This window comes from Excalfactoria chinensis, chromosome 6, assembly GCF_039878825.1.
Source record: "Excalfactoria chinensis isolate bCotChi1 chromosome 6, bCotChi1.hap2, whole genome shotgun sequence".
Classification (NCBI taxonomy): Eukaryota; Metazoa; Chordata; class Aves; order Galliformes; family Phasianidae; genus Excalfactoria; species Excalfactoria chinensis.
The window spans coordinates 23,487,723-23,506,825 of record NC_092830.1 but is presented as its reverse complement, the minus strand read 5'-3'; the positions used below and the strand labels follow the sequence as shown (position 1 = coordinate 23,506,825).

Below are 19,103 nucleotides of genomic sequence, written 5' to 3'. Positions count from 1 at the left end.
GTAAATCCCTCTTTTTTACCTTAGGACAGAGCTTGTTTTCCTGCCTCCCAAGATGAGCTTGCCCAGCTGTTCCTCCTTGGGGAAGCCCCCTCCTGGGGCTTCTGTTTCACAGTTTTTGTGCACGTGCTTTCAGCAGGAGGGAGCATCTTGGTGCAGACTGCAAGACCTCCCATGCTCACTTGGTACCCAAAGGGCCCATCAGAAAGCAGGGCTGCCATGAGAGAAGTGGCCAAGCCCAGGTCCCCTTGGCATGGAGGTGCCGCTGCTCAGCCCCACGCCCTCCCTGGGGAGGTGTCAGGAGGCCCCACACACACCCAGCCCCTCGCTGCCTCCCCATACATGCAGCCTCACCTTTGTGTGAGCTGTGCTGTGTTTACCCTCCCACTTCCTTGTCGCACTGCATTGCGAGGGTCATAAACTGTACGGCTGGCACAGCCGAGCCCTTGGCAGCACAGACAGAAGGAAGAAGCAGAGGGGGATGGCAGCCAGCCCCCCGCCCTGTGTCAGAGCACCCCAGGTGCCACCGTGGTGGTTGGGAGTGCAGCCCTTCCCCTAGGGATGGTGCCCCTTACCAGCTGCCCTCATGGTCGGGGCTGAGTACACACAAGGGGAGAACAAGACTTACTTCCCATTCTTCTCAGACTTCAGGGGTGGCAACGTGACGGCTCTTCGTGTTGGTGAGTTGGCTGCACTGGGCTCCGTCTTCGTGCTGGCCTTAGTGGGCAACATCTGGGGCATCTGCCTGCTGGTGTGGCGGCAGCAGCGGCTGAGTGCTGCCAACTACCTTGTCCTCAACCTCTTTTGTGCCGATCTGCTCTTCATCACCGCCATTCCATTCATTGGCATCGTGCGCTGGACTGAGACCTGGGTGCTGGGCGATGTCATCTGCCACATGCTCTTCTATGTGATGACCCTCAGTGGCACCGTTGTCATTGTCTCCCTCTCAGCCGTCAGCCTGGAGAGGGTTATCAGCATCGCTCGGCTGCACCACACTGCCTTCCGCCGCCGCAAACTGCTGACTGCTGCCCTCCTCATCTGGGGCTTCGCCGCCATTGTCACCCTGCCACTCTGCTGCTTCTTCACTGTGGTGCAGCTGCCCAGTGTCACTGGTGAGGTAAGGGTGAAAGCTGGATGGCCACCCAGTATGTGTGCTTGCCTCTGTACAAAGTGGCCATGCATAGGTCATAGGTTCTTCATTCTGGTAATTTAAAATGCATGCAAAAGTACATCCAATGTGACACTCAAATATGTTATTAAGTCTGTGCGTTTCTATCTTAAGGTTGCCATTAGCATATGATATGGAAATTACAGCGGTAATTAGATTGTGAACAACTCATCTAACTTATCTATTTCTACATATGTGGGCTTTTAAAAATATAAAGTAATACATTAATTGACAGCTTTGCTTGAATAGAAAGTTTTTACAGATTCAGTAGGCTGCAGCCCAAGGATAAATAGAACATAATAGGAAAATAACTGTAGAATGTTCATTTTCTTCTTTTTCCTTTGTAAACAGGAGATTCACATTTGTACCTTGGATTGGCCCAGCCATGCAGGAGAAATAATCTGGGATGTGATGTATGCTGTTGCTGTCTTTTTAATACCAGGATTAATCATTGTCATCAGTTATTCCAAAATCTTACAGGTATTTAAAAAAATTTGCTATAGAACAAATAAACAGTAATTCATTAGGTGTCAATGTATCATCATTGTACATAAATACACCTAAAGAATACGTGCATTATTTGCTCAGATAGAAGAGCATGTGATATAAAACAAGGCATTTTATCCTGTAAGTAGCAGTCTGTACTTTCCAACTAGTGACATACTTTTATAGCACATTACTGGAAGACCAATATAAAGTTTGTCTTTCATTTATATATAGTATTTAATACTCGTATTCATTTACGTGTTACTCATATTTAAAGACTGTCAAACTCTTAAATGCTTAAAGAATTAAGCATCAGAAATAATATAAAATTGGATCTTGCATTCCTTAAGCTTAAACCACAGGGACTCACAAGAGAGTGATCAGAAAGCAAAGAAAGGCAGGACTAGAAAACAAAATTCTTCCCATTTTAAATCCACTGATTTTCTGCTTTGTGCCTATATTTGTAGCTCACAGATTTTACTAGAGTACTCTTACTACTCCACAGCTTCTGACTTTGCAGACAAAGACTGTAAACTACGTACTCTGCATCCATGTTCTTTCTGAGTAGGTGTTGAAATACAAGGCCAAGATATCAGGCACCTAAATTCCCTAATAAAACTTTGTTCATACCCCTTCCTATTCCAAAAAAATTTGGGGAAAGGAATTAGAAAACTTCAAACTAAGTTCTGGAATGCCTGTTTGTTTTTTTTGTTTGTTTGTTTGTTTTTGTTTTGTTTTTAGTAACAACAGTATTATTGGTTCCTCTACTAGGCAACTAAACTCATATTATTTATAAGGAACATTTCAGGCTTTTGAAAGAAAACTAAAATACACAGATTATTGAGCAAGGAATTAAATGGTGATATGGTGAGCACCAGGGGCTGTGAGTAAATGAGGCAGAGCTAGATGTAGATGTTACCATGAACCTATGACCTACGCTCCAGGCTTTGCTATTGATTGGGCTCACAGTCAAAATCAGAATCTCTTTGTTTCCTTGTGCTCTAACCTCATTACAGTCTTGAGGTAAATGCATAATGAATACATATTCTAGTGAAGTAAACTACTTGCCTTTTGCAACCTCATACTAGCTGTATTCCAAGCCTGTTGAAAGAATTGCAAAAAAACTGCATACCAAGAAATGCCACAGTCCCAGGACAGAGACCAGGACAGGAATGGAGTTTTGCTTGTTCTTGCAGATTTCAGATTACAGATGGTAGATTTAGAAGACACAGTGGTACACAGGGACCTAGAAGCCCCCAAAAATATTCAGGATACTGGATTATAAATCAACCCCATACTGCTATGCTCACATTTCTTTTCCAACTTGATAACGCAGATGCTAAATTGTGTTACCATCCCTCCTGAACTGAAAAAGGAATGAAGCCTGTAGCAGGTTCCCATATGTTCTAATTGGATCTTCTCTCTCATACAGCTATTCAGGAAGCAACCAGAACTCATCTGGAGAATATCTTAATCCCTGAGTCATTCCCAAGAACAGATTCACTTTAACTTTGTGACAACACTCTATGATAACAGTGCACACAGTATGATGCTGAGTTACTGGAAGCACTTCAAAGCATTTTTGTATTCAGATAACAGCACCAATGATGACTATTCACTACACAGATAAGACCACTAATTTTATGAGAAACGTACTCTCCAAAGGTACCTAAATTTAATCAGAATCTGAGTATTAATTTTTTCCAATACTTCCACAAATGACAGATTAGGAGGCACGATTTGTTAACCTAATCGTTTTTGCAGTGTTTTCTCTCTCAGGCAAGACCCAACCCATGTGGATTTAGAGAAGAGGCAAGGACCAGTAAAGAAATTAATATTGGGAGGATATTATTTGTATATACATGACCTTTAAGTTTCTGGTCTTCAGAGTCCAGGTGCCCACTGTAGTTATCAAGATTCATTTTGCTAGGCAGACCAGAAAGGAACCCAAAACTTATCACTATCATTTCATTTCAACTGAACATTTCATTAAAATGCAGTCCTGGCGATTCCTGCATTAGTTCTAGCCTGTGCTTCTCCATCAGGAAAAATGAGGGGAACTTTTATAGAACTGACTATAGTGACTATTAGTCTTTTGTATTTTACACAAAGCATGTCTCTACCAGGGCAGGCATTGTTTTCTCAGAGAATAACTCTTGTATTGACTCCTTCAGAGTTACCCCGATTTCTGGATTTCAAGTAGGTACTGCAGGATATGACCAAGCTGCAATAGTTTTACATATTTAACATACCAGAATGCTCTGCCTACAGAAGACGCTCAGGAGACTGTCTCCTTCTCAGGCTTAAAAACTACTGAGCCCATTTTTCTACCACAGGTTTTGATCTATACACCTACATTCTGTTGATAACTTTGCCAGAAGTCCAGATTCTTAAAGAATACTTATTCTAGGCCATCAATCTCTGTGAGAATGCGAGAAAACTGCAGAAAGAATAACTCAAAGTCTATAACCATTATCTTTACCTAAAGAAGGAAACCATTATGTGTTAGTGTTAGCATTTAACTTACTGGTAAAGAGATATGCCACATATACAAGCAGAAAGAATGTTCTTATGCTGTGCAAACAGTGCAACAGTGAAGACACTGAGAGCAGAGTCCTAGATTTAAAGTTTTCTGCAAGCCCTCAAGATTCAACATTCTATCTAATGATAGACGATACACACCCATGAACAGTATATTAACCAAACTAGCTGTACTCTGGTCTACTACGTCAGCCAGTAAGTTTACAAGACACAGAGAGACTTCCATAGTGACGAAAGCAGCTGCATGAATTCAGATTAGTTCATAGAATGCAATTCTGTTTAATGACTGAAAACCTAAGAGTTCTGACAAAACTGAAAATACCATTCAAATTTAAAATATACTATGATTTAGTTACTGTAATACATTAATGCTCCTTTTAATACCTACCTTATAATACCAGCATAGCAATCATAGTTAGATTTGGTTCATTCTTGTGCATCAACAGGATTGTTAGCTATGTTCCAGTTTGCATTTATGGAAAGATAAATGGGTTTATTTAGATAGAGCAAATGAAGTCATAAATTGAAGTTAATGGGATTTTGTGAGCAATTAAGGCTCTATTTTATGCTGAAGTTTTATGGCTTTTGAAGAGCCATGCAGAGAACACCCAGCTTCAGTAATACTGATGTGAATTCACAGCTACGAGGAAAAAAAACTTTGCTAGTAAAGTAAAAATGTTGAAATGAAACCATTAACAAAGAAACAAAGATAAAATTCTGCAATGCCTTCTTTTGTAGTCACTTTCAGAAACAGAAACATCATTAACCAAGATCTATTTTTGCACCTGTAAAAATGTACTAAGAATTTTTCTATAGGTTTCAGTGAAACTTACTTTCTTCTCTTTTACCGTAGATTACAAAAGCATCAAGAAGAAGTTTAAATGCTGGATTGGCCTACTCAGAAAATCATCAGATTCGTGTTTCCCAGCAAGACTACAAACTCTTCCGAGCCCTCATTGTGTTGATGATCTCCTTCTTCATCATGTGGAGCCCAATTATCATAATTATTTTTTTAATTTTAGTCCAGAGCTACAAACGAGATTTAACTATTTTGCCATCAGTTTTCTTCTGGATAGTGCTATTTACACTTGCCAACTCTGTTGTCAACCCAGTTTTATATAATGTTGCCCATTTCAGACGTAAATGTCAGAAAATTCTCCTCTGTTGTACAGGGAACACAGTAAGGACTGGGGCTGGTTCGGAAACCTCTGCAAGAAGTAAACATGAACAACCTAAGTTGTCTGTCATTACCAGATAATTATTTAAAGTCTGAACTGTGACTCATTTTGGATGTCAGTGTCTATAGTATAGTTATCATGCTATAGTATTATATGCTAGAGGAGGCAAAAAAAAAAAAAAAAAAAAAAAAGAGTATTCCAGCAAGTAAAATCCTCTTGACTTCACTGCTTTGCCTCAGTAGGATTTGCACAATTTAATCCAATGGATTGAACTCTCCTCTTGTACTGGAAGAAAATGAAATATGGCAATGAACTGGGTGAATGTAAAATAGTCAAACTAAGTCCTCAGTACAATTAAATTTTATGGTGGGAGTACATTTTCAGTTGTCAAAAATGTTATTAATTTTAATAAAGTCATAGTGAATCTACATCAAGAGAAGATCTGTTCTGTCTTTACTCTATTTTCACTGAGATCAACTTTATATTGAAAATGTACATCTTCAGAAGTTTTCTGCTCTTGTAGACTACCGGGAAGAAAAAGCACCTGATTTTACAGTTAGATAACTGACTACCTGCACAAGGGTTTTGGCAAATGAGACTACAAGCCTCTATTATCAACATGTGAATGATTGTTTTGGTTCCACCTTAGATTAAATATATGGATATAATGCCTACTAACTTATAAATAAAAAATAAATAAATGTTTACTTGTCATGTGAAAAATAGTTGTTTTAAAAAGATGCATTTTTTATGACTTCATAAAAGTAAGCAGTGATATATACTGCTACTGGGATTGTTCTCTCACGATTGTTCTCTCACTTCTAAAATGCAATTGGAAAAGACTTTCAGTATTTCCATGAGAGGGGGGTGGCGTAGGAAGATGACAATGAACTTGAAAAGAAAGTAGAAGTTTTAGAAGTAAATACAAACATTTTGATTTTTAATTAAAACACTATTAATCAGAACTTTAAACCAGTAACAAAAAAGAAGTTCTTAATTGTTGTAATCCGTCAGCAATTTAAAATAGTGCATTATAAAACAATTTATTATTAAAACCAATGCCTACATATGTACAGATGTGCATACAGACAATTTGCACCCCCTGCAATCCAAGTTTATTAAATTGTTTCATTGGTTTATTAACAAAATGAGCTATGCAGTTCAGATAAATATATTTGAAATCTAAATGAAGCCATCTAAAATCTTTTTAAAAGAGCACCTGATCAGTGTTTTAACTTTACATCCACGGTGCTGCTACATGGTTTCCTTCCATACTTATGGATTTCCTTCAGAGCAAAATCCTGAAACACAAACAAATGAATAGTTGTTCAACCACATTAGGCAAAACTGAAATACACAAATATGGATCAAACGATCCTGAACCAGACCAGTACTCAAACCAGCCTAACATACCGACTTTACAGTGGAGTAGTACCTTTTCAAATTTGACAGATATGCAAGGAGCCACTACAACGCACATCTCTCAAAGTCACAGCATAGCAGCTGCACAGCTACACTTTATTTTTGATTTAATACAAAAACCTCCTTAACACCCCTAGGAATCTCATTATTACTATTTTTCTTTTTTCTTTTTAATCTTCAGAAGTTTTAATTCTTGATAGGTGTCACTTGAAGGGCAAAGAAAAAACAAGAAAGCATCCTACACTTTATGCAATAACACACATCATTAGCTTTCTGACTGCTGCAGCAAATGAAGCAGCATTTTAAGTATGTTGTCTGATGCACCATATCGATGTCTTTCCTGAACATTCAGGTCAGAATTCAAGAGCATCTGAGTGGTTATATTTTCCTGTGAAGCTTCATTATCAAGTGGGTATCAAAATCTTGTTTCATCTGCCTTAAATTTCTTTTGACAGTCTTCAATACTTTTATGTTGCTTCCCAATTCTCATTCAAGACAAAAAATTTGTTTTTATTGTTGTCAGGCACTTTTCTTGCGGGAAGTATCCTTGTCCCTGCCTACAGCAGAGGGGTTGGAACTTACATGATCTTAAAGGTCTGTTCCAACCCAAACAGTTCTATGATTCTATGATTTTTCTGGGTCACTAATAAGGATACTGAATACCACCAAGCTCAGTAGATCTTTCATACACCTTGATATCGGATACCTTACTACATGGCAATATATTACTCTCTCTTTGTAAATCAGATGAGCAGATAATAGAGACAAGAGCTGACTGTGTCCACCTGTTTTGACTTTCTTTCAAATACATAAAAGTTCCTTCAGTCAATCTCAGTGTATTCCAACATTTTATTTAGAAAAGCCTTTTATCTTGATTTTCAGATTTCAGTGATGATGACCATACATTGGCTCTTGGTAAACAGTTCCAAAGGTTAATGAACTTTGGAGTTAAACAAATGGCTATTTATTTCTGCTCTGAATGTATCCAGTTTAAAGTTCCATCCATTTTATTTTATTATTCCTGTGTTTGCAAGTCCTTTACTATCCAGTTCTCATTGCTTGCGTGGGCAAGCACAGACTTTGCTCAGGTCAGTCTTTAAACTCTTTGTGATGAGAAAAACATCAAGCTCTTTGAAACACTCACTATAGAACACATTTAACAAACTTTCAATCACTTTCTTTGTTCTTCTGTGAAATTTCCAATTCATTCTCATACCCTTCCTAGTTATCAATATTATTAAACATGACAGACCAAGCAGACCTATGCCAAGCACAACAGCCTCATATAAGCCCATAAACCCATATCTGACACCCATGATTTATGTATTCAAGAATCACATTAGCTCTTTTGTCCATGGCATTATGTTGGGTATTCAGCTGACTCACCAGTAAATGTTCTGCAGATACTCAGTCTTGCAGAATGCAAAGGTAGGAATGGGGGAGCAATGCTATTTCCTTTGTCCTAAATACTCTGACTTATTTTCTTCATTCTTCACTACTGTATTTCCTTCATCAACTACTTTCAAGGAAGTTAAGAACTCTGATTAAAGAGATAAAATTTCTCTTTACAGCAACTAAGAAGTTGCTATGTTTAATCATATCACACTGTTTTAATTGTTTTACAGCTTCCTTTAATTATTGTTTCAGCTGATACGACATGCTACATAAAAAGCTATACACCTTGGCCCTCCTTTAGATAAGGGAAGTAAAAGTTGAAATGCACTTATTACAAGCTCCATTTTTCAAATGACAATATTAAAGCCACTAAGTATAAAACTTAATGCATTTGCTATTTAAAGAGACTCCTAGTACTTTTCTCACTAAACCCTGAAAAAAAAATTAAAAAAAAAAAAAAAAATTCTTACCATTATGTACGATAACTCTGTATTTCCTATCCAAGCAGAGGTCTATCTGCCTTTGTCTAACAATTTTCTGTGCCTCTGGAGGCAATCCCTTGGGGTCCCGGGAGAACACAAAGGAATAGCTATCAGCGCAGGTGCCATCTTCATTTAGCTCACGGCAGGAATAATGAAGAGCATATGTGTCGTAATCTGTGTCCACTACCCAGTGGTCATCATCTGGAAGAAATCACAGCAAAGCAAGTAAGTTACAGAGACACAAATAAAATGTAGATCACTTTTATAATTCCATATCTTTAATACAGTAACAAAAGAAGTTAGAATGAATATTGGTATGAATGACAGCAAATGAGCTGTTAGTTTATATCTATGTCCAGTATTTGATTCTACGTTCTGAGGGGAAGTTTGTTTGTTTTAAAAATAGGCATATATGTTAGGGGCTATGATGAAGAGAAGAAGGAAGGGTTGGCTCTACTGCTTCTCCTCTAACACTGGCACAGAACATGAGTGGCATGAGAAAACAGTAGTAAACTAGTAAAAATCCTGTAAATACATGCCTGAAAATTATTATAAAATATGGCACCAAACACAAAAACAGAACCATGTATTAACTACCATGAATATTAAAGTTTTCTTCTTTATGTCACGGGTTTCAGAAGAAAAGGGTATGTTCAAAATAGTTAATTAAAACAAAAACAAACAAACAAAAAACAAACAAACAAAAAAAGTGTTCTTTGTTATGCTCCAAAATAGTCATAAATATTCCCTCCCAGGAATATAACTTAAGTTATATATATAAGGTAAAAGATTAATACAGTTGCCATTTGAGTGCAGTTCTCTTCCCTCTCTCTCCTGTGGGTGGGGACCACAGCTTTTAAGAAGACAGAGCCTGAGGTCAGTCAGCAATCTGAAGTATCCATGATTCATCAGCATGCTTTGAAACAATTCAGCAACAATTCAAGAGCAATTGGCAACCAAAGCATTTTTTTTAACTGTGCTTTTGGAGAGAATGGAGCTTCAATCACTTCCAAATTCCATCTGCTGCTCTTGGAAACAATCCATAGAAATGTCTTGAGCTACAAGTAACTGAATGCCTACTTCACCCAATAAACTAATTTTGCACAGTGTGAAGATGACAGGAAAATATGAATATATATTTACTGTACAATATTTGTAAAAAGAGATAAATCTCTGCATTTGTACATATGAGATTATGCAAAAGAACAGTCGTAAAATCCTCTTCCCTACTAGACCAAGTCTGACATTAGGCTTTTCATAGAGAGCAGGAGCATGAATAAAATACTACAAAAATGCTACCTTTACCATTTATTTCTTCTGAACAGTCACTTTAGATTATACGATTGGGTAGTGAACAAAATAAATATGAAGATATACAGAGGCTCGGTTTTCTCTTGCATACAGAGAACCAGCCAGATGTCTCATGAAAAAATAGTGATCACTGTGTTCACATTAAGCCTTTCTATATTATAGTTGTTGCATGCTTTAAGTGTTCAAGAAATCCAACACTGCACTTTTTTCTTCCCCAGCATCAACATTCAGTAAAATCAGGCACCCAATTAGCTCCACATCTTCTATAGTTAATTACTCACTTCCTTTCTGCAGAAAAGAGGCAACACCCCAGTACTTCATCTTGAACTTGGCAGGATCCTCTGTGTCAGTGAAAGAGCCAATCATATCAGCACAGACATCCCAGTTACTGCAGCCACGGAGAAAGAAAATACTATGTTCAAACCTGACAGCAGACTTGGCGAGACCGTGTGACTAGCACAAGGACAGCTGGCTGGATTCAATCAAGATCAAGTAAAACAGAAGGGTAGTGAAACAGAACAAGCGGATGATTGCAAATAGCTTACTTGAAGAGTCTGACTCTGCCCTTTGCAGTGGCACTCATCTGTCCATTCTCATCTACAGTGAACTGGGCAACCACGTTGTCCTGCAGAAACAGCCCCTCAGGATCTTTTTTTGCCATGGCGTACCAGGTGCCACTGTACTGCAAGGAAATGAAAAAGCCTGCAGTTAGACCTAGAAGTATGGAAAATACTAGAAACAGACACTGCAAACTGGGGTAGGATGACAGAGGGGATGAAACAGATCTTTGACACCATGCCTTGAAGTTTTACCTATAAAATAAATCTAGCTCTGCCAACAGCATAGGGCCACCAATATGTTCTAGTTCAGACAGAAGAAAGAATTGACTGTTTTTCTGGCATCTTATTTCTGTTTGCAGTTTTCTTGTATTGAGAAAAAAAAAAAATGGTGGAAGGAGGATAGCTACTGGCAGATTTTGACAGATGTCAACAGGCAACAATACACAGTCCCACTGTTTTAAGGATTGCAGTCAGAGTGAAAACATAAACACACGGTGCCAGATTTTGTAGCCTGGGTTTTGTAGCCCAGGAAGGACAGCCAGGCAAGATACCACAGGTTCTGAAGAGAAAGATTTACCCTGTTCTTGTCGAAGTTCTCCTTGACTTTGAAGCTGCTCACACGGCAGTCCCTCTCTGCCATGCTGCTTCCCAGAAAGGCCAGTGCCAGCAGCAGCAGAGCTCTCCTTCTGAAGGCCATCCTGTCCCTGCAGCAACAGCAAAGAGACAAACAACATCAGATATGGCTTCTGTCAGACACCCAGGGAAGGGAGGAGAGTTCCCCCAACAAGTCCCCAGGGCACTGTGCAGCTTTCCTTGATGTGTCTGCAAGAAAGGTGCCCAGTTGCCCGCAGCCCACTGCAGCAAATCCCTTACTGATAGCGCCACTCTCGGCAGCCTCAGGAGAGCTCTGTGTTGGTGGCAGTCACCAGTATGTCCAGACAGAGAATGCTTTATGTAGTCCTGAGGCTTTCGCAACCCCCTGTGGAAGAAATCCAGCGTTGGAGGGGGAGCAGGGAGGCAGGTTGATGAAGGCTGCAGTCTGGGCCCCCTTCACAATAGCCCCTTGCATAACATCCATGGGCTCTGGTGGTCTTTGACCCTTATCTGTAGCCAAGCACCTCTAGGATCAAAAGCAGCCCTGGTCTGACCTAACTCAAAAGGCAGAGCTCTCACTGTGGGGGTAGGGGTGTGCACATATGTGGCGAGGACAAAGGGAAGGAGAACCACCCCATCTTCTCACAGTGGGGGAGCCAGCTGCCTCCACCTTCTCTGCCATTGTACACACTGCAGTCTAAAGTCCTTCTTACTCAATATGCTCAACCCAGTCACAAGGTGCAGGCTTGTTTCCTCCACCTCTTCCCCAAATTCCTTTCCTCTCTTTCACTGATAAACACAGGAAAACATCATACTTGCAAGTTTCTGTTAACATCTCTGAAGTCCTGGTTATGCCAGAGCCACTTCAGATCCCCACGATGGGTTCCCTCATGCAACCCGAGGGACAACCCAAAACCACCTCATGCCCAGCTCTTTGGGACAGGAGCTGAGGCCCTGCAGCACATCAGGAAACCAGAACACTTCTGTGTGGTGCCTTGAAAGTGATGGGATGTGTGTGTTCTGCAAATACCTGAATGCATGTACATACCGCATTTGCCCCCCCTTGACAACAGCTGTAAATCAGAGCTTCCAGAATTTCTATTTTGTTTTTGTCAAGCTCAGTTATATAAACCATTATTTTTTTTTCTCCTGTCCAAGCAAATTTTGCTGCCTCTCAGTCAATATTTGTACTATAGTTTCAACATCTTTAGGAAGCATTAGAGAAAACCTGTTAATTATTTTCTAGATATGTAACCAGAGCAGGAGAGGAATGATCGTTAACAAGAGAACTCATTACCTACTTATTTCACCTCCAGTTTTAAAGAATAAAGTCAGAATTCTACTAGTTGAAGGGCCTGTGTTCATCATTTTAAGAATTCAGTGAAAATCTAATTCAAATATGGAGACATTAATGAAACGTACAAATGTTTTAATAGTAGCTGCTATACAGAACTAAAGTGGTTTATTCCCACTTTATATTTCCCAAAAACGTTCTTTAAGCTTCAATTCTTATATCCAAAAAATATCAAACTTCTTACTGTTACTGCTCTGTACAATCTTTTTCAAATGAAATACAAACAGTGGCACAGACCACTTGGTTTATCTGTTATTTTTTCTTCTCTGCTCTGTATTGGAACCTTGTTGCACAGATAGCAATGTATTTCTGTTTACTTCCTCAAACATCAAATGTCTTCGGCTGTTCCAAAACTATTCTGAAGCCTTTGATTCCCTAAATATCATCAGACTCTTTATTATATATAATACTAAACTTATTTTTGGACTAAAGAACAGATTTAACACACGAAACCAGGAAAAGTCAATTGATATTGATTGAATTGATTGAATTGAATTGATTGTCTTAAAACTTCCAAGAGTAGTCTTCCAAAAGGCCAGTATTTCCATTTTTAAACTAAGTGTTCAAGTTTGCTACTTTTCACACAGAGGAGTAACAGAAATCTATAGATTAAAAACTGCTTCCAAAACCTCACCCCATCATCTAGCAATGGTGATATCAGTTCTGTAAAGAGATTTTTACAAAGCTTTCACAAAACATACAGTAGTTTTAATATATGCATTAATCCTATTTACAAGATCAAAATCAATATAGTCTTTCTTCTTTCAGTGTCCCACAACTGATAGTAAAAGCAAAGTTTATCACATTTATATTTTCTTTCAAACCAAAGAAAAAATTTTTTTCTTAATTCTCAGCCAATTTGGGAAATGTTTTTATTTCTCTTAATTTTGTTCTCTTCCAGAATCTGTATACAGCTTTATATTCCCAGAAAATGTCCCTTCACGATCATATCTATACCCAAATAGTTGTGTCAATAACATTATTAGTCATGAAAAATCTGTGGTAAATGTTTTCAAAGAAGACTATGGTCCCATATCCAAAAGAATCAAAACTGGAGGAAGTTTGGCTGCCTCTGAAAATCTAGGTCACTGGTCCTGTGATACTTACTGCATGTTGTTGTCAGCAGCTTGACAGACAAGACACCAACCCAAATTTCACCAAAACAAAAATTAACTTCTGCCAATAATTTTTAATAAGATCAGTTCTAAATGTGTGTGAGAGCCATTACAGTCTCTTAAATTAGTCTGAGGTCTTTGACAAAAGTAAATCAGAAACATAGTGTTTTGTATAAGGCATGGCACAGCATTTTTTTTTTTATCTTTGTACCTGCAATGACCTCTGCAGTATTTGACAGCTCATCTAGTGGAGGCACTTGGCAAAGACTTAGTAATTGTAATTATAACTTAGCTATACATCCATCTCTGCCCAGTTGAGACACTGTTTATATTAATGAAGTCTTTCTGCAGCTACAGCTAAAGCACTTAGATGGTTCAATGAGACAAGATTTTTAGGCAATGAGGTTACTCGCAGACTAAAATCATTATGGCAATTCAAGGGTGAATTTGCTCTAACAGAGGTAGCTATGCCAGCACAACTATGTAAACAGCGTAAACCTTGCCTTGGTTAATAATCATTTGGGAAATGAGGTTGGTTTAGAAATGATGCCAGCAAGTGATCCACATCCACATCTATGGAAGCTGGATGCAGGCCTTGCAGATTTGTACTTCTCACATAAACTGAAAGGAACAGAATTTGGGCAAGAATTTCAATTGATTCTGAAATCAGTGTGTGTAGATCAAATCAGTGGCATCAAACGATTGCTGGGTTCTGCGAAAGCAGAGACAATTAAATTTAAAAAATTAAAATATCAGTGACACATAAATATGAGAATAACCTCTACTATAAAGCATAGGTTAAAAAAGCTGGTGTTAAGCTGTCAGGCTTGATGAATTTCATATATGACTTCCCATTCTGATGTATGAAATGGGAAGTCATATATGAAATGATGTATGAATTTTGAATATTCTGGGAAGATTTTTCAAATGAGGTGTGTATTTATCACAACTTTAATTAATTGAAGAGGAAAGAAACCTTCTACCTTTGAATTCCGCCAAGAGGTCAACAAAGGGGTTAACTTCTGACAATGATTTTGCAGCTAGAATATTTTTTAAATTAATAGCTTTTAAATTTCTGTGCTATTTTCCATTAGAAGCAGCAACAGAAAATGCACGAAAAACTGTGATTTTCAACAGAAATGGCAGAAAAAAGCTTTCATCTTAGGAGCTATTTTAGTTTAATTTATGACTGCATAATAAAAGAGTATGAGTCAAATTACTATTGAAAACATTTTTTCAACTCTGCAACATTGAAGCTTTTAATATTTAAAGAACTAGAATTTTATTGGTGGTCACAAGGATAAGTCAGTGTTCAGGAAAAAGCTGACTCAAACAACTGGTAGTAAGCAACGGAGTATCCATTTCTAACCAGACTGTGCACCAGTTGAAAACTTCCTGCTGCCTTCCTATGGCTATTTGGTTAAAGAGTGCAATCCACATCATGGGTATCCAATGAAGTCTTAGAGACAGAATTTGCAGGGGAATGAATGAGTGCTCTATGCAGTGAATTTGAGTGCAGCCACAGCATTGTGGAACCAAGCTCACATGAACAAATGACAACAAATGGAGCCAAGGAGCTCAGTGTACTTTTTAGGGACAGCTATGTACACTGTCATCATCACAGCTGCTCCCCTTGGTGGCAGTCTGAGTACAGAGGTCAAGGACAGAATCAAATTGAAACACTGGTCTTTGTACCATAACAGACTATGTGCTACATGTTTTTGTGATGTGATACTCTGCTTGAAGGAGTATATTTACATTGGACTCTTTCTAAACAGCATTTAAGCAGACCTAGTTTAAAGTGGTAGCTTTTACTCCCCACTGAACCTTTTCCAGGGACTGTGATTCTGAATCAAACTATTTTTCTAGTTGTAGTACTAAGATGAAAATAAACCTAAAACAAAAATGTTCAGATATCTCTGCCAGCATGCTGGACAAGTGCTGTGGGAAGGGATGACACCAACAATCCAGAGAGGTGGGTGGATTGATGGTAATAAAGTGCTATAGGATGATGTGGACAGGAGAGTCTTGAAATCAGATATAAGGTCAAAATTGAAGTGTATGCACAGAAATAAAGGAATGTCTACAGAACACTATTGTGGAGGAGCTCTCAGATCTCTGTGAAATCAGCATGACTGAGCACTTCTCTTACCCACTTGTACACTAACACATGCAGAGGGTGGAGCAAGCACAGAAGGAATGAGGGATGTTGCAAGATAGCTCACACAGCTGGAGTGCTGGCTGCAAGCTCTGAAGGAAGGCCAGGCCAGGGTGGCAAGGAGGGTGAATTATTCTTCATGTGAGGAAGCAGTGGAGATGGATGGAGCTCTGTCCTGGGATGGATGATGAGCCAGCTGAACACCTCTGTGTTAGGCTCAGAGGGCAGGCCAACATGAGTGGCATGCCTGGTGTCTGCCACAGACCATTTTCTTCCAACAGCTGTAAGAAGGCTCACTTCTGTTGGCACTGGTTCTCACTGGGAAGGATCACTGATCAATGACTGATTTCTGTTGGAAGGGTGACACAGCAATGCACAAGCACTCCGGGGCAGGGGGGCTGAAATGTTTTGACTATTATCTCCTGACACATGTGACTGAAGAAGCACTGAGAGTAAACATTCTGCTGGACCTGATTCTTACAAATAAGGAAGAATTGGTTGCTGATGTGAAGTCTAAGGGCAGCTCTGGCTGCAGTGAACACGAGATGGTGGAGTTTAGGTCCCTGAGAATGCAGAACAAATAGCAAGATAAGAACCCTGGCTTTGGCCTATTCTGAAATTTACCTGGAAGAAGACAAAATCAAGTTCATATCACACATAATCAAGGGAAGAAGCCATTTCAGAGCTCTCTTTGGATGATCTTTTTGTTAGAAATCTTCAGAGACAACACAAAAAATTACAAAAAAAACCCTCAAAAATCTGTATCACTGCTTATTTTGTCTATGCTCAGACATGGATTCATGAATACATTATATTATGATACAAGACTGCTCAAATTTTTTGAGAAAAGAGGAATGTAGAAGTTGTCTGCGCAATAAGGCTTAATTGCTAAGGGCACTGCTCTGTCTGAGACTAATGAACCCTCCTAGACTTAATGAACACTGTGCTGCAGTGATGATGTAAATGCAAGCCCTGTTCATGTGTCTTTAAAGAGCTTAGAGGAGAGCACAGATATAAAGAGAAGGGTATTAATCCCCAGTGTGCTGGCCAGCTTTCAGGCTGGGAAACTACATGCCAGCAGCTGTGTTTTCTTTGTCATATCTATTACTCTTAGCTTTCTGCTCCAAATATTTTATAGTGTAAGTACATGCCTGGTGCCAACAGTAGGTACCTCTAGCATTAGAAGCAGGTGCCTGTCAGCAGTAGCAAACTGGAATATTTATTAGGTTTTAGCAAACAGTCACAGCTCTGCTTGTGAAAGCATTTTGGAATTCTCAGAGGGATAGCAGAAGATGTTTTGCTCAGAGGGGAAAGGAAATATTTGGCTGCTGTATGTAACCATACATAAGGAGTGTAACACACCAAAAGCTTCCACACAAGTTAAATCTGGGTTTGAGCAGGTTTACTGTCATTAAGCTACACGTGGCTTATCTATGACGCAGACCACAAGGATGGCACATGGCGGGTAAACCCTGTATTTGGTGTTTCTTTTTGATGAGTGGAAAAGCAGCTGCTGTGGGAAAGGAGCTGGTAATGGGCATGCAAAGTGTGGGAAACATCTCAAAGTCAGCTCTCTAATTTTATTTTTATTATTTTTATCATTTATTACTAATTTTTAAATTAATGTGAGCACTACACTCTACAAATGTTACACATTTGAAGTAATTGTGGCATAGCACCATAACCTACAGTGTAATACCTATAGGATAAATAGCTATCAGATAGGTAGCCCAGTCATTTAGGAAAAAAAATAAAATAATAATCAATGTTTCTGAACTGTATTTTCTCCTATATGGCAGTCATGGCCACAAAACCATCCACAAAGAAATCCATGCAACTGAAATAAGCACATCTAATCTGTATTTCTTCTGAACATCTTAACTGAATTAACCATAGTAACTGCTATAAAGATGGATAGATACACTGAGATGCAAACACTGAGGTGAACTGGGAAACCTTATAAATACCTTAGACTTTTACGTGCTGCTTGCTTCTATTTAAATAACGTGTCTACCAGTTATCCTTCTTAGGAGTTTCCATGTATCACAAGGGCTCAGCAATGGTCTACTACTAAGAACTACTCCATAAATAGTTTTGATTTCTGTAGTGAATGTGAACATCAAAGGAAAATGACACCACATATATTAAAATCACAATGTGGATATGTGGATTCTCTATAATTAATCTGCAAAAAATTAACACCATTATGTTTTAATCTGAAACTACTTCAGCATGGACAAAGGTCAAGGCCAAATGTATATTAGTTTTGCCTTGAAAAGTTCAGTGAAAGTGACTGTGCAAGATTAGCTTCCAATGTTAAGTATCCATTCATAAAACAGACCCTAAATTAAAATGAATTTCCTTAAAAGCTGGTATTATTGACCTTAGCACAAGAAATATAAAAAATTATACTAAACATTTTTTCACATTAATCTTAAATGCAAGTGTAAGCCTGCATTACTAAAAACATAATATTCAATATAGTGGAATATGAGAATAATGAAGGTGGAACAGAAAACAAATGCCTTATTCCAGCACAGAAAATTTGAACTTATTAGAATGGAAGTGCTCCAATGTGATTAAATGACCTCATTTACAAAAGTCACTGAATTACTAATATGGGAAAAATGGAAAGGCACCAGTACAGAGTATTTTCCTAACTCCAAAATGAAGACTTCCATACATGTAAGCCTCAACTCAGTTCAAATTCTTGGTTTTTCTTAATATTAAGGATTACTCAATATGTACATAGGGTCCATTATGAAACATAACATGATTTAATTTAGCAATTACTGAAGAAAGCCAGTTTAGCCATCTTCCAAACAGAAACTTCATTAAGAACTTCTACCAGATTCTGATACTTCTTTCCATGACATTTCACAACCACTTAACAGAATAAGAGCGCAAATCTAAGAGTGATTCTTCATTAAGAGGAAAAAATAAAGAGATGATTATTTAAGAAAGATTACATGACAACTCCACTACATCTGAAATACTGTGTTACAAAGGAAGGTTTATCAGCTCACATGCAGTAAAGTCTAACTAAAATATGGTCTTCACTTGTCGACTCAAAGTACAAATAGAGTAATTTATCATTTGTAAAAACCATCAGTTATGATTCAGATGTGGTGGAATCATGATAAGCATGTTCTATATTTTAACGTGTTCTATATTTTAAAAGATGAGCACACACGATAATAAAATGCTAGAAAGCTTACTAAACGTTGACTTTTAGAAAATCAGAAAAGAAATCAATACTTTTAAACCTAAAACATTTATGTGTGTCTGTGTGGTTGTGTGTAAACACCATTTCATGACACAAAGAAACAGTATCTGTGCTAC

General features: G+C 38.4%; 2 protein-coding genes across 6 annotated transcripts in view; one reads left to right on the top strand and one right to left on the bottom strand.

Moving 5' to 3' along the window:
* The first annotated feature begins 583 nt into the window (after positions 1–583).
* FFAR4 (free fatty acid receptor 4) lies at positions 584–5,450 on the top strand. Its single transcript, XM_072340004.1, has 3 exons — positions 584–1,114; positions 1,517–1,645; positions 5,046–5,450. The coding sequence occupies exons 1-3, from the start codon at positions 584–586 to the stop codon at positions 5,448–5,450; spliced, it is 1,065 nt and encodes a 354-aa protein (XP_072196105.1).
* Positions 5,451–6,290: 840 nt separating this feature from the next.
* Positions 6,291–19,103, bottom strand: part of RBP4 (retinol binding protein 4) — a 39,766-nt gene continuing 26,953 nt past the window's right edge. For 4 of the 5 annotated variants that reach the window (XM_072340007.1, XM_072340006.1, XM_072340005.1 and 1 more), the window contains 5 exons: positions 11,118–11,244; positions 10,526–10,662; positions 10,262–10,368; positions 8,658–8,870; positions 6,291–6,671 (listed from right to left, as the gene is read on the bottom strand). In XM_072340007.1, the coding sequence (XP_072196108.1) occupies positions 6,646–6,671; positions 8,658–8,870; positions 10,262–10,368; positions 10,526–10,662; positions 11,118–11,237 (603 nt within the window). In that variant the 5' untranslated portion in view covers positions 11,238–11,244 and the 3' untranslated portion in view covers positions 6,291–6,645. Of the gene's footprint in view, positions 6,672–8,657; positions 8,871–10,261; positions 10,369–10,525; positions 10,663–11,117; positions 11,245–11,413; positions 11,468–19,103 lie in introns of those variants that run through there. The other variant, XM_072340008.1, reaches the window with a different exon arrangement.